General features: G+C 39.8%; 1 protein-coding gene and 1 long non-coding RNA gene across 4 annotated transcripts in view; one reads left to right on the top strand and one right to left on the bottom strand.

Moving 5' to 3' along the window:
• Positions 1–14,878, top strand: part of LOC129587562 (uncharacterized) — a 27,078-nt gene extending 12,200 nt beyond the window's left edge. Inside the window, exons 2-5 of one of the 2 annotated variants that reach the window (XR_008690379.1) lie at positions 2,301–2,508; positions 2,767–2,961; positions 11,517–11,882; positions 14,405–14,878. This is a non-coding gene — a long non-coding RNA (uncharacterized LOC129587562). Of the gene's footprint in view, positions 1–2,300; positions 2,509–2,766; positions 2,962–11,516; positions 11,883–12,571; positions 13,373–14,404 lie in introns of those variants that run through there. The other variant, XR_008690380.1, reaches the window with a different exon arrangement.
• On the bottom strand, positions 13,722–16,084 carry LOC129587560 (ras-related protein Rab-18-like). Of its 2 annotated transcripts, XM_055481359.1 has the most exons (6): positions 15,673–16,078; positions 15,314–15,431; positions 15,175–15,247; positions 14,922–15,007; positions 14,421–14,582; positions 13,722–14,064 (listed from the first exon to the last, which is right to left on the bottom strand). In XM_055481359.1, exons 1-6 carry the CDS (start codon positions 15,738–15,740, stop codon positions 13,948–13,950), a joined length of 624 nt encoding a protein of 207 aa, XP_055337334.1. In that variant the 5' UTR covers positions 15,741–16,078; the 3' UTR covers positions 13,722–13,947. The 2 variants fall into 2 exon arrangements, with proteins under 2 accessions (XP_055337334.1, XP_055337332.1); XM_055481357.1 differs by having other exon boundaries at positions 15,175–15,431; positions 15,673–16,084.

Genomic DNA, 16,084 nt, shown 5'->3' with positions numbered 1-16,084 from the left:
TGCACTCCGGTCAACCAATGCACTGTTCGTGCATTTTCCTAATTATATAGTGATGATTATTACGATCCTCACTCCGCCGTTTCTTTTCGTTTCTTTAGCCAACATCTCCTTCTAGACCATACGCCACTTCTCCCTATGCCATAGCTTGAAAAACATGTAAATTCATGTACTTTGGTTCAAAGGTTTTCGTTTTTCGTAAATTTTATTTCGAAATTTACGAAACTTTCTTTAAACGGATTTCGCCCATTGGCTGTGTCAGTAGGTATTAATGGCGAATAGGCGGAAACAGATATTACTATAGCGGAATACACTTAGCAACACCGTAACAGTGGATGGGCGAAAGCGATCATCATTGCGATAAGGAAACAACTAGCAACGGCCGCGGCGCGCTACGCGCCGCGGTATCCACTGAAGGCTGTGTTGCCGCGTTTATTATTGCGTGATTACGTTGCGCTGTTAACCATCGCGTTATTAAACTACACCGTTTACTTTCAGGTGGTTTCGTTACGGCGCTTCGTTGTTAATTTTCGCGTGCTTGCGTTATTCCGCTAATTCTCGCGGGCTTTTGGTACACCGTTTACTGTCTTGTGACTACGTTACGTCGCTTAGTCTCGATTGGTTTAGTTACGCCCATGAATCTCTTGGATTACGTTTCGGCGCTTGCTCACTTTCGGTTACTTCGCGCCGGTTACTCTCTTGTGGTTACGTTACGCCGTTCACTCTCTTACGGTTACGTTGCGCCGGTTATCGCTTTCTTGTGGTTACTTTGTGCCGCTGACTTTCCTGCGGTTACACTGCGCTGTTTACTCTCGCGTGCTGAAGTGACGGCGCCTAATTTTTTCTGGTTACGTTATCCCGTTCACGCTCCTGTGGTTACGTTATTCCGTTTACTCTCTTGTGGTTACATTGCGCCGCTTATTCTCTGGTGGTTACGTTACACCGCTCACTCGCTTACGGTTACTTTGCACCGCTCACTTTCCTACGGTTACTTTGCGCTTTTTACTCTCGCGTGCTGAAGTTACGGCGCCTAATATGTTCTGGTTACGTTATTCCGTTCGCTTTTTTGTAGTTACTTTGCATCGCTTACTTTCTTGTGGTTACGTTGAGCCACTTATTCTCTTGTGGGTACGATACGCCGCTCATCCTCTTACGGTTACTTTCCGTTGTTTACCCTAGGACGTTGACGTTACGGCGCCTAATTTCTTCTGGATATGTTATTCGGTTCACTCACTTGCGGTTACGTTGCGCCGCTTATTCTCTTGTGGTTACGTTACGTTGCTCACACTCTTACGGTTACTTTGCGCTGTTTGGACTAGCATGTTGACGTTACGGCGCCTAATTTCTTCTGGTTACGTTATTCCGTTCACGCTCCTGTGGTTACGTTATTCCGTTTACCCTCTTGTGTTTAGTGGAAGGAGTATGTGAAGTGACTGAGTCATCGAGCTAATCTAGTGTCTAATGCACTCGCCTTGTTTCAAATTTAACACCTTATAGACAGTGAAATTATCTGTGCAGCCGAAAGAAATGCTGCCGCGGTTGATAGAATCAGTAATTGAATTTTCTATGAATTCCGATTTTTTGTGCTTTGACGATGTACCGAAATTTTTCGACGAAATATGGATGAAAATACGAGTACATGCAGACGAAATACTAATTCATATTCATTCGAAATGACATAAAATACAGTAGCAGTGGACCACAAGAAACGCGGAGGCGAAGTCGAGGCTGTTTCTTGTAGTAATTACTAACGGGACCACGGTTAATTTGCATAATACCTTAACGCGACTGCGCGGAAATTTGCCGGAAACCGGTATCCTGATTGAAAAAACTTGATTGTCGTGCTGACAAACGGTACACAAACATCATACAATTTCGATATCAAAACTGTGTTTATCATGAAAATTCAGCTCTCAGTCGAAATCCGGCGAGGTAACCGGCGCATGTGGAAGCGATAATGTACACAACAGATAACACAACCACCGCAAAACAGGTTCCACCTAAGACCAGTCCAAAAGTGCCGACGATGGCGGCATCTGATGGCACTTCCGGTACACCGTTGGGAAAGAGGAGGTCCCAGGTGCTGTCGCGGCGTCGCCGTACGTACCATGCGGAGAGGTCCACCCAATAGGAATGTCGCGCGTTGCTCAATATCATTTTCTGGAGAAAATATCAGACGTTACAGTTCAGTAATAAGGAAAATTTTAAGTTAAGATCAAGTATTGCTCATTGTCAATCTGTGTCTAAAAATCTAAAGTACAACGGTAAATAAAGGTCTTATATACCAGAATTTTATCTCGCAGGAAACCACAGAGCGGAAACGTGGAGACATAGTCAATGACGGTGTCGAAATGGGGATACGCGGTGAAAAGCATTGTTCCACAGTTGGCCCGTAAAAACACAAGGCACCCCATGCGCACAACGGCAATACGGCGTCTCTGCCGGCAGCGCTCTTGGGTTTCCGGAGCAGGAGTTCCATCGTCTATGGAACCCGTTGGCGGTTTCGAATAGGTACAAAATACGGCGACCAACTTAAATTTATTTTTTAAACTCTCCAAGAATTTTTTACATTGCCAGAAAACGCGTTTGTCAACATGTACAGCGATGTTGCCATTACTCCCAAGCTTTAAATACGTAGTCTTCAGAATAGGACACTTTTTTTCGTACGGTTTCAAACGTTAGTACTCGATTAGAATTTTCACGTCGAAGTTTACAACTAATTCTTTGCAGCAATATAGTTATGGGTGCTTTTTAAAAATTTTTATACAGAACTATTGACTCGCTTCACTTACGGATCTCCCATGCCACGGAACACCAGAACGGCTTGCGATGGCGGATTAATAACACGGAAAAGGGACAGAGTGCTGCACGTGATTAACAGGAACAGCGAGACTAAATATGCCGGTAGAACGGGCGCAGTGGTGTTGCCGGTTGTCAGTTTGAACAAAACGATAGCCAGTGGTGGTAAGAGGAACACGGCCAGGAAGGAATAGCGATTGTTAAAATCACCGCCACATACCAGATAATAATTAGCCAGTTGCATTTGCTTAGCCCGCTCCAGTTAACTTTGTCCGGTGGGTCAGTTTCTTCATCCACCTCATGTTCCGGCAATAGGGGACGCATCCAGTATTTTATAGTTGACCGTTAGGCTGCAGATTAGGCCGTTGCGCAGAGTAGCCGCTGCCAAGGATAGGATAAGCGCCGCCCCTTGACCCACTAGGCCCTGCTGGTTGCAATCCGTCTTTGTGGCGTGTGCAGGGGAATACATGCAGCTGATGCATCAGCATCAGCATCGATTTTGCTATTGTCAGTGTATGACGAGCCGTTCGTGCAAAAAGGTTTTCATGTATGTTATGTGGCCTATGATGCCAGGGTCAAAAAGAGTGAGGAATTTTGAGAGGGAGGAATTTCTGCGTGGTCAAAAAGAGGGAGAAATTTCTGAAGGGAGGGAGGGAAGAATTTTGATATGGTCAAAAAGAGGGAGGAATTTTTTCGAAGTTCAAATGAAGTACTTAGGGACCTCGAACCCAGGTCTCCGAGGTCGCCACCGAGATTTTTTCATCCAGCAGGCGAGCGAAGCGAGCCCGCGTTCTAATTCAAGACATGTTGAGGGTTCGATGAAAGGGAAGTACCAGTGACCTTTAGGTCGCCACGTGACTTTTGAGTCGCCTCCGATTTTCATGGTGATTCCTATACAGTTTGGCATGCTGAGTCGAATTAAAGTACTCGGGGACCCCGAACTGGGTCCCTGAGGTTGCCACCACGATACGTACCACATATGCACATTTTGCTGTGCTGAGTCGAAGTGAAATGCTGGGGGTCTCGGACCCGCGTCCTCCAAGCCGCCCAAACGATATATATTTTATATGCAGAGAAACGCAGCCGTACTTTGCAATTGCTTTATTCTGCTAGTTGTTTCGACTAGCTGTTGTTGTTTGTTGTTGATGTGCTTTATCAAACCACTGCTGGAAGACGTAGAAACTGGGAATATTTCTAAACATTCAGAAATGTTTCTAAAAATTTCTGATTGTTTCTAATTATTTTCAATAAAATTTCTCATTATATTTCTACGTATTCCTAAATATATTTCTAGATATCCTAGATATTTTTCGACATATTCCTAACTACATTTCAACATATTTTTCGGCAGTTGAAAGTATATCTGTAAATATGTCTTACCCCATTTCTGAATATATTTCTGATTATTCTAAAATTAAGTTTTCTGATATTTCTGTACATATCTCTACAATTTGTAAATATTTCTCAATACTTCTAGATATTTATCAAAATTTTTTTTTAATGTTTCTCATAATTTCTATGAATTTTTTTATTATATTTCTACATTTTTCTTAATATATTTTTAAAGTTTTACATATATTTCTAGATATTTCCGAATATGCTTAGTGGTATTTTTCAGTAGGTTCATATATATGTAATTATATCTTGATGCATTCTGAATATATTTTAAATATTCTAATTACATTTTTAATTGTTCATTGCATTTATACGTACATTTTTAAATATTTCTACCTCTCAATAGCTCTGCCATTTTGTATTACAAAACGTAAACGTAAAAATCGTGATCATAGTTGTTAAATAAATTTCAAAAATAAAATACGGTAAATATAAAACTGATTAATAAAACAAGGTTTTTAAAAACTGGCATTTTACTTCAAAATACCTAAATTTTTAAGTATCCCAATACATAGCATGGCGAATTTTATTTAACTAGAACCTCTGCGTTTTCATCCCTGCTGAATATGCTTTATTCAAATTACTTTATGTAATGCGGCTGTAGAGCGCAATTCGAACACCACTTTTAGATCAAATTTCTCAATGGTTACCGCAAGCTTTGGATCATAAATTCATATTATATTAGATCTTTTCTATTTTATCATTGTTTCGATTCTAAAATTGCAGTGGAAAAATGAACTCTGGCGAAAACGGCAATAAATCTTTGAAACACTGATTTTTTAACGCAAATCAACAGCGCATTTCCTTAATCTACGAATGACACATTGTAACACAACAACGCTTGACACAGTGTTTCATAATGAGACGTTTTGATGTGCCGGTTTGTTATTAAACTCATTGAAATCTCATACAATATGTAGTATCTCCAAAATATAAGGTCTCATACGCCCATAGGCCAAGCGGGCGGCGGTTTTTAATTTAAAATTTATAAGGCACGAATGCATTAAGCATTAAAACGTGAGCGCTGAAGCTGCAGAATTAGCGTTGTAGATAAGGATTTTACCGTAGTTGTAGATCTAATTTGAGTAAATTCTCATTATGAACCACCTTGTTAAAATCGTACTTGTAAATGCGCTAAGTATGTGAATTGTTTTTAAACCAAACAACTTATCTAGCAATTTTTTTTGTCCTTTAACGAATTTCAGACATCAAAAAAATTATTTTAAGCTTGGAAAAAATACCAAAACTTTGGTTCCGCCGCTTTTGCGTGAAATCTCCATGACCGGTTATTGCGCACAAAAAATGAACCGTACGTCAGACTCTAATTTTCTACGGTTTCTTCAAAATAATTTCGAAGCACTATGGAAAAACGATTAACATCATGTTGTGTAACTTCGGTAAGCAGCATCATCAAAGTTTTGTTGTCGAAGATTTGCATTCATCGTACTTTCTTCCCGGTATCGCGTGTTTCCAATTTACTTTGACTATAGTGTTTTACTAATGAATAATCCAGATGCAGAATTATCCAAGAAATAATATATAATTATTTTAGTTTCTGTTTTAAAATTTAACTGCATAGTGCTTTTGAAACAACTGCTATTTAATTAACAACGAAAATTTAGGATTTTATTCGAAAGTGCAAATTTTAATTTGAATTGAACGAGAAAATAAAAATTTTTTAAATAGAATTTCAGATAAAGTGATTTTGATTTGGGCAATAATTGGAAGGTTAAGAGGAATAATTTAATTTCCGTTTCAAAATTCGTGAATTACTTTAAAATTTTGGGTTTTTAAAACAAAAAAAAATATTAAGCCAGAACAATTTTAAATTTTATTTTATTTTACTTCGACTGTGTTTTATCTCATTTTTATTCAGCAGAACTGGCAGTTAGGTTCTGTTACGAATCGCTTTTCATCATTGCATAACTCATCCTGTTCAGATGGATGATACGACATATATAAGAAAATTAATTCGTTTGAACTGATATAGCGGTGTTTTTGCGCAGAATTTTTGAAAACAAAATTAGCGCCTCAGATAATATTCGTGCTGAGTTTTGGCTATTGTACCCGACCAGTGCTAAAGTGGATTTGATGTAGCTAGTACCAAGCTAGTAGCTATTAGCTACTTAGATTTAGCTTTAGATAATGAGCCTTTTTATGTATTAGATGGTAGTATGTATTGTTAAATCGAGATGAGGCATTTTATTTACTTCGAGCTTAAGCTTTTTGAGATAAATAAATCTGCACATCCAAGGTTATTTTGGCATTTATATTGAACTATTCAGATGTCTTCGTTTTTAGCTATTTGATATAAGTACTGTATATGCACTGAATTTGATATTCTGGTGTTCGAAGATTTAGTTATCTATGTGGCTGTTAAGTTATTTGTTGGTTGGGTTTCTTAACGTCTTAAACAATCTTAAAGAAATAAAAAGTGAAGTTTCTAGAGAATAAAAAATCTTGCATGCTTAGGTATTTAGGTGTAAAGCATTTTTGTGCTTAAGAATTGAGGTTTTTATATAATAAAATGCAAAATATTTACGAGCGGAAGTTCAGTTTGTAGATATATTCAGATACTATAACCCAATCTGGACATCCGGTAACCAAAAAATTAATAGGTTTTTAAAACTTTAGAAATACTTGGAGATATTTAGAGAAATATTTAGAAATATTCAAAAATATTTATAAATTGTAGAGATACGTAAAGAAATATCAGCAGACATAATTTTAGAATAATCAAAAATTTATATTTAGAAATGTGTTAAAACATAATTGCAGATACGAGGGACGCGGTTCAGAGGTCCCGGAGCACTTCAATTCGACTCAGAAAAGCAAACAGTGCATATCTGCGGCATATCGTGGTGGCGACCTCAGGGACCCGGGTTCGATGGTCCCCGAGCACTTTAGTTCGACTCAGCCCTTCAAACTGTGTATATAATGAGAAAATCTTGGTGGCGACCTCGGAGACCTGGGTTCAAGGTCCCTAAGTACTTCATTTGAACTTCGAAAAAATTCCTCCCTCTTTTTGACCATATCAAAATTCCTCCCTCCCTCGCTTCAGAAATTCCTCCCTCTTTTTGACCACGCAGAAATCCCTCCCTCTCAAAATTCCTCCCTCTTTTTGACCCTGGCCCCTTATGATATGCTTGTTATGATTGCCATGTAACCATGTTACTCATGTTACGCTTGTTATGTATGTTATGTACGTTAATAACGCAATGCAACGCATAATACTGTTTTGTGTTTCATTCTTTATATTAAATTCTTTATATTATACTAAATGTTAAATTCTTTATATTATACTAGCGGTGGTTGTTAACCACTATTGCACGAGCGCGAGCGCTAATACCACGGGGAAATGGTATTGGGATTGTGGAATTGGAAAAGTGTTACGTACGCTCTTCGTGGCGTCAGACAAATTTATGCTCTTGACGATCAGTTAATTGCAGCACCTCGCGCTTCGCGCTCGGTGCAAATTACTACTAGCGGTGGTTGTTAACCACATTACTGCACGAGCGCGAGCGCTAATACCACTGGGAAATGGTACTGGGATTGTGGAATTGGAAAAGTGTTACGTACGCTCTTCGTGGCGTCAGGCAAAATTATGCTCTTGAGTCCTTGACGATCAGTTAATTGCAGCACCTCGCGCTTCCCGCTCGGTGCAAACAAGAGTCATCTTCGGCTTCGCCTCAGATGCTCTTGTGATCTACAGTCAGTTCCTTGAAAATTAATTCTTATTCATTTATTTTTGAAGCTGGTTTGTGTGTTTGTTTTTACATTGTATGATTAGGCGCTGTTCGTAGCTTCAGTTAGGTTGCTCTAATCAGAAAACAGCATTACGAGTATATAACTGATCGGTTCATTTTATGTGAAACAAAATAGTTAGTAGCACGACTAATAATCGGAGAGCGGTCAGCGGTGCTAAGTTTCTAATTATTACGCTTCGCTACTTTTTAATAACTGGCTTAACTGGTACGTGGAAACCAATTTTGATCGAGGAAACGTGGTACTGGTACTGGTACGTGGAAACCAACTATAATATTCTTAGTTCAGTAATCAGTAGGCTTGGTCGGTAGATAAATAAGTGTGAATTTTTCGATGTTTTGATAATTTTTTTATTTTTGATTCAGTCGGCAGCAAGGAAAGTGTAGTGATAACGAGCAACAGAGATCACGTTGTCCTAGTCACCGAACATTAGTAACAGCAATAGCGGGTCCTGCAATTTCCGTTTACGCAGCAGCCCTGATTAATGATACCTAAACACTGGTATGACCTGTGGGTTGGCTCTTTCTGCGTTTCGATTCGTTCGTACTTTCGTACACCCTTCCAGTTTTCGTCCACCGACGGAAGTAAGTGAAGCAGACGTTCTCATGCCATTTTTACAAATTTATTAAAATTGTCAGGGTCTCCTAGACAGTATACGAAGTTTTAGATATACTGTTGAATTTCTAACTATTTAACAACAGTCGCTCGGCATGAGTCATTACTTTTGATCCAATTAAATCAGAATAATTGTAATAAATCTTTTAGTGTCTAGCTATCACTTTACTAACACTTTGCTCCAGTGAATTTATTTCTAACCATGACACTAGTAAATGTCATGATTAGAAATAATTTGAAATCAAGCATAAAATAGTATCCTGTGTACAGTAACATTCATAACAAACGCAACATAAGTAGATAACATACATAACAAGCGTAACACAAGTAACATGACAATCATAACAAGCATAACATAAGTAACTGTTAGAAATTATATTACCAATATAATATACACTCATAATGTGTCACCTACTTGTGAACTATGACCATTGTCTTACTAACTGATCCATGAGTGTACGGTGCACCCAGGTCACCAATCCCCTTGTTTATCAGATGTTAAGGTGCAGTAACTTACTAATATCATGAATGTACCGTGTGGTATATAAGCAACCTGCTTGTATAACGTTGATGAACAGAACAAGAACAGAACAACACCAGTGTGTGCGATGCTTCCGGTTTCTGTTCCCGTGACTATAATAATATCATAATATAAATTCTAACAGATTATGAGACCTGCTTGTCTCTAAGCAGGAAGTTGTATCTGCCGTGTCTTATTAGTGAAGTGGTTTACTACTGTTACTGTTACGGACACCAAGATGGCAACCCTAAAGTCACTGAAAGTCACGGAGCTAAATGGCTCGAATTACGCCCGGTGGAGAGTCCAGCTGGAGGATGTCTTAACTGGAGGAGGCGTGTGGAGCATTGTGGATGGAAGCAACAAGATGCCAAGAGATGACCCAGCAGACGAAAAGAAACATGCCGCTTATAATAAATGGATATCCGGAGACGGAAAAGCAAGAAGCATTCTGCGCGCAACGCTTGACGATGTTACCTTTAATCAGGTACGCGATTGGGCAACGTCAGCAGAAATTCTGGATCGGATTAAAGAGTTAAGGGAGCCGAAAACTGGATGCGACTTAATGACCGCGATGACCGAGTTTTTCGGACTGAAGTGGAAGGATAACGACGATGTTAACACCTTCATGTCAACGCTGCACGTATTGGCATCGAAGATCGACGCATGCGGTAAAGCCGTGAAAACCAGCGATGAGTGGCTGATTTCGAAAACACTGACCAGCCTGCCAGTTGAATACGGACCCTTTGTGGCATCATGGAACATGATGGCCGGCCCCGATCCGAGGATGAGCGTCTTCCGTGAAAAGCTGATGTTAACCGAACAGTTGATCAAGAATCAAGAAGGAAATCGTGGATATCCTAAAGGACCTTTTGGATCAGCCTATTCCAGCTTTAATCAGAGAGAAAGAGAGAATCCGAACCGATCTAACCGATCCGACCGATCTAACCGATCCGACCGATCTGACCTTATGAACCGATCTAACCGATCTAACCGACCGACCGATCTAACCGATCAAACCGATCAAACCGACCAGTTCCAGTGTAACTACTGCGGAATGGAAGGACATACGACCAGACAGTGCCCAACCTGTCCTGCTTGTGCCAACTGTGGAATCGTTGGACATAAAGCCCAGTATTGCCGACGTGAACGCGTGAGAGAATCAATGTAAAGATATCAAGGATCCGAATCAAGAACCTTTGGAACCAGTGTCCATTTCAGTGGATATGGCGCGCTGGGTGAAGGGGGGTGTTAGAAATTATATTACCAATATAATATACACTCATAATGTGTCACCTACTTGTGAACTATGACCATTGTCTTACTAACTGATCCATGAGTGTACGGTGCACCCAGGTCACCAATCCCCTTGTTTATCAGATGTTAAGGTGCAGTAACTTACTAATATCATGAATGTACCGTGTGGTATATAAGCAACCTGCTTGTATAACGTTGATGAACAGAACAAGAACAGAACAACACCAGTGTGTGCGATGCTTCCGGTTTCTGTTCCCGTGACTATAATAATATCATAATATAAATTCTAACAGTAACATAACATACATAAAACCTTTTTGCACGAACGGCTCGTCATATCAGTGGTAATGGTGCAGTTTGTTATATAACATAGTATTTGTGTTGTGTTGAAATGTGTTGAATGTTCGTACTATGGTCCAAACATTGCAGCTGCGCAGCTCAGATCCGTCTCAGGGGATAACACTCGCCTGTCGTGCTAGAGTCTGAAAATGTTTTGTTTACGTTTGAAGTCAAGAATCCATTGTTTTCGAGCCGGATTTTTTTAAAATGTGGGTTACACATTTTCTAACTGGATACATGCTCCAAAACATTTACTGACTTTTTGTAATTAATTGCCTAACCTTCACCTTAAAAAGGTTTTTCTACTTCATGCTAGTGGATTACTAGTTCAACAGTCATCACAATATATCAACGTCGTAATACGTATGAGTGAACCAAACTGAACTTAAACGTTTATGAAATTTGTATACCTAGTTCTTTTACAAACTAATTAATTCTTTCTTATGTGCAAAACTACAGTACTAAAATCTAATTGGTCGGGCATTGTATTGTATTGTGCTTGTATAACAAATTAGTAGAAACCCCTTTCGTTAATTATTTTGATGCTCACTCTGCAGAACCCAGGCCATCTTCAGACAATTTTAATCGCGAGTTGCACTCGACAAATTATTGGCTCATGATTCGATCAAATTATAATGAATGCGAGAAAGATATGGCAGCAGCTTGTACACCGACTAGCTAGTAATCCATTATCTGTTACAGCATGCGATCGTATTATTTCAATTAATTAGCATTTCCAAACAATTACAGTGCTTATCTTATCAGTGCACGTGTCGGCGATGCCGAACTTTCTCGTTTATATATCAGCAGTCTTACTGCAACGTTGCTCCAGATCTTGCCAGTGTGACTTCTCAAGAGTTAGCAGTCAGACCGCTAGCAGCATCGGTACCATTTCCCGTTTAAGCGCTAAAGTGCATACCATGGCCCAAAACATCACAAAACATTTTCTGTTGATTTCCATCCCGGGATTCGGACACACCATCCCGATGGTGGGATTGGCCCGAAAACTGGCAGCGCGTAATCATCAAGTCACCTTTGTCATCTGCAAAGCTGCCGTGGAACATATTCGAAAGAAGAGCGAAATCACTCCGGAGGATGAGAAATCCATCCATCCATCCATCCGGAGGATGAGAAATCCAGCAAAGGGCGTCTATGCTCTATACTGGGTGGCGGACACCCAATACACACCCATGAGCAGGTAAAAAAGCAGGCAAACCGAAATATTGCAAATCTTCCGTTTAAAAAATTTTTTGAAAAGGAATTATGCATCAGAATAACTTGCACAAAGATTTGAAGACAACATGACGGAAATTAACTTGCAACTTTAGAATGTCAGCATCACCCGCGCTATTTTCCATCCAAATTACGATACAAAAATCTTTAACAATGATGTTGCACTGAATAAATTAACTGCACCCAATCCGAATTACCCTAATTGCATGGTTTCGGCCATCGCAGTCAGACAATCGAGATTTTTAAGCACAGTCATACAGTACTAATAGGACTCGACCAGATGCCTATGTGGGCTTGCTCTAAGGGATTCTGGATGAGGGACAAAGTAAAAAGACACATACTACCAATAACATAAAACTTACAGATGCTTTGCAGATTAATCAGCCTTTAAATTATAAATTCAAACCAGTAACGCCATGATTGGTTGTGGTAGTTTAGAGGCATCCTACTACCGCCCCTCTAAAACCGGGACCCGGCAGTACTATGTAGATTCCATATTTTACTTTTAAAGGATGGACAAGTTGTCTACTTGGGTGTCGGCCACCCGGGTTTGTTACGATTTGTTCTCCGAGATGAGAGCTGTCGCGGAAACCCGGGTGGCGGACACCCAATATATATATCCGTTGTGTGGATAGCAGATTGTCATTTTATAAGGTCAGTTCAGATGGGACTAGAGCATACGGCTCTGCAGCGCCATTTGTATCAGATCAGCATCCGTCTTCGGATCAAAAAGATCGAAATCCTTGATCATGGGAACGTCAGGCATGATGGCAGCCAGGGGGAACAAAACAGGAGCAACCACAATTCGTCCCAACTAGCAGCTGCGCTCTTCAGCACAACACTGCAACTCGACGAATGTGGGTTGTCACGGCTTTCCAGATGGCAGATTGTCGAAGCAAAAAAACAACTGGACAGAACTAATTGTAAAGCAGACTTGAGACTGGATTAGCCATCAGACAATGGACGGCAATGCGATCGGTGATACGTGATTCGGGACAGTCAGCAGGCTCTACGGTGTCTGCAGACTGCAGCATATAAAAATGGCCGTCATGGAGCACAACTGAGTATCTATTACGCCATTGAATTGCACATTGGCTTTGGTTTGTTGGTTAACCTTGCATAAACATCGACGATGAAATCAGATGCTGCTAGCCTCACGGCCCATTTGTACAAACGCTAGAGAAACATGTGTGAAAAGCGTTTGGCTCATTAGATGCGAAAATGTCGCTGATTACACAACATCTACCCGCCAACGTAATGCAGTGCAGCTTTTTGCAACAACATTGCGAGGCGCTGCCTCAGTGGATCACACTCACAGAGCCGAGCAGTGGCGTGCAGTGCCGAAGCTGAGTGCACACTGCACAGCAACGTTACGTGCGGTTTACTTATATAAGTTTTTGTAGTGCGGTGTGCACGGCACTGCGCCAATAACGTAAGTGCATTAAAATTGTGATTTCTTTGAATCTCTTTTAAAATTTACAGTTTTATACTGTTGTTAAATATGTAATAAAAAATAAACTACATTTAGGTCTACAGTCACCGTGTACTGCAACATGTCCAGCGCTCGAGTCGAAATTTACAACTGTGTATCTAATATGATAATATCTACAGAAGTACTTTATTTAGGGTTAACACTTAACAAAGTAGAAAGTACACAAACTTACGAAGTAAACAGCATGAACAAATGAATACCTTTTACGCACATCACATATAAAATTAATGATATCACGTCCTACTTGACAAGCATCGCAAAGGGGCTCGAATCTTTGAACGTCAAAACCATACGAGTACTGAAGTGCGCAAACAAGATCCTTGAACATTTTATTAATTCACAAAACAAAATCTATACTGTACAACCAGTAAAGATGGGAAGTATAGCAAACAATAAATCCGGAAGTATTAAAAAAACAAAATCACTAAACATGGTAGGTGTTTTTAGGCATTGCACAGAGGCGTCAGAGCACAACAGGGTTTTGTCCGAAAGGCAAATCCACAGAATTAAGATTCCATTCAAGGAAGCGAAAATAGTTTCATACTAATTCACAATATCCACCGCAACCGCCAGAAGGGGCGTCAGTTTCTGCTTTCTCACTGAGATTTATTCCCTTAGCAATGTTCTGTTCCCACAATCCAGGAGTCTGGAGAATCTGAAATAAAAACACCTCAGAAAACCAGCACGTAATGAATTTAAACGTAAAATGTCACTGCACGCTGTGACAAATGTAAGGCAAACAAAACAAACGAAAAAAGTAGAAATAAAAAAGCGAACTACCGATGTCTTTACAAATTAATCAGTATCGACAGAAGTGGCTGCATCACACATAGCACTGAATTTGCAGAAGTATGTACTGTAGTTATATTTCAAACTGAAGTGGCAGTAAATAAATTAACCCCTTGAAAGGTAAAAGCCGTTAATACATAAACTTTTTCAACCAGATAGATTATGATTCAACAACTTTCTTACTATAACAAGCCTTTTTATTACAGAAGACATTCGACTTACTTTCTCCACCAGCTCTTCGAAGGCGGTGACCACTCCATCTGCCGTACGAGCACTGCATTCTATAAAGAGCATCGAATGTTTGCGTGCAAATTTCAGCCCGTCTTCTCGGGTGATAACTCGCTCCGTCCTTTGGTCAATCTTGTTGGCAACCAACATTTTCACCTAATCCCATGAGACATCATTATTATTTCAGCACACATAAAAAAAGTGCAATACTGGATAAGCAGCATGCATTTAGCTGCATTTAATACGAGTACCGAAGAACAGCAAATCTCAGCGAATAATGTCCCGTTAATCTCGCTACGGAAAAATTTTAAACCCGAAAAGCAAAAACAGAAATTCCTGCAGCAATATACATTGCAGTGTCTGCCAGAGAAAGCTAGTCTTTCTATATGCAATTATGCATTACTTCTTAAGTGAACACACGGTTACACACCTACGCATCTGTGTATGTATACTTCTACAGAAAATAAAAGAAGCAAATGAAATTGCCTTTCATACCATCCCGGGCTTATTCGCGTATGAGTCCACCTCGCCTAGCCACATTTCCAGTTTCTGAAAGGAGCTTTTCGATGTGACATCGTACACTAAAACAAAAAAATTCTCAAACAATTACAAACAAAATACGGAAACATGCATTGTGGATCGTAACTCAACACAACTCTACATTTCACAATACGATTCCACAACGTGCAATAAATCGTAATGATTTCTGTGCAAGTTTCCCCATCGAAGAATCTGAACGAATACCCACCCAGGATAACTCCTTGGGCACCTCGATAATAACTTGGCGTCAAGGTCCGAAATCTTTCCTGCCCCGCTGTATCCTGCAAACAAAAACCGATCAGCAAGAGTTCCAAATATGACTCCACTAATTCCCGACAACCATTTACCCAGATGGCCAATTTGACCACGTTGCCGTTGGCATTTAGACTTTTGACTTTGAAATCCACACCAATCGTCGCAGCCAGTTCAGGATCAAAGGTGTCATCCGTAAATCGGAGCAATAAACTAGAATAAGTTGATTAGCATGCAAAAAAACAGGAGTACGGTAAGTAATTGAATTTGCCATAAAATTCGGGTATTTTTAAACCTCTGGTTACAGATGCTGATACAACGAAATATCACTGTTTACAAGATTGATAATTTTTAATAATCAGTTGAGTACAGTCTGCACAGAATGTAATGTCAAACTGTTAAATTCATTAAAAATTTAATATTGATTGAATTTGATTCTTTCCAATTACTGTACCTGGATTTCCCAACTCCAGATTCCCCAATTATGAGGAGTTTCAACGTCGTGATGGGTGTTGTATCCATAATTCTCGCGAGTATGTGGAAGATATTGGTCGCTCAAATACAGCGACAGAAATCAGCTGATTGGGAACTTTCACAGAAAAATGTCGGCTATCGATTAACGTTATGCAATCACTTCGCCTCGATGTTTCAGCGGGTAGTCATTATTTTACAATCAAGCAAAACAGTAAAGAAACACGGATGGAGAATCTATCGCGCAACAAATATCGCTTGAAAAAAAACAGTGAATCCGTGGGTAATAAATAAAACTAAGACCGTGAAACACCAAATTTCGCAGTTAAGATGGTATTTATCTTTTGTTTTGAATTTTGATTGTGACAGATTGTCGAATGTTTGGAATATGGTGA

This window comes from Paramacrobiotus metropolitanus, unplaced genomic scaffold, assembly GCF_019649055.1.
Source record: "Paramacrobiotus metropolitanus isolate TYO unplaced genomic scaffold, Prichtersi_v1.0 Parri_scaffold0000025, whole genome shotgun sequence".
NCBI lineage: Eukaryota > Metazoa > Tardigrada > Eutardigrada > Parachela > Macrobiotidae > Paramacrobiotus > Paramacrobiotus metropolitanus.
The sequence above is the reverse complement of the archived record's forward strand: the minus strand, read 5'-3'. Positions and strand labels throughout refer to the sequence as shown.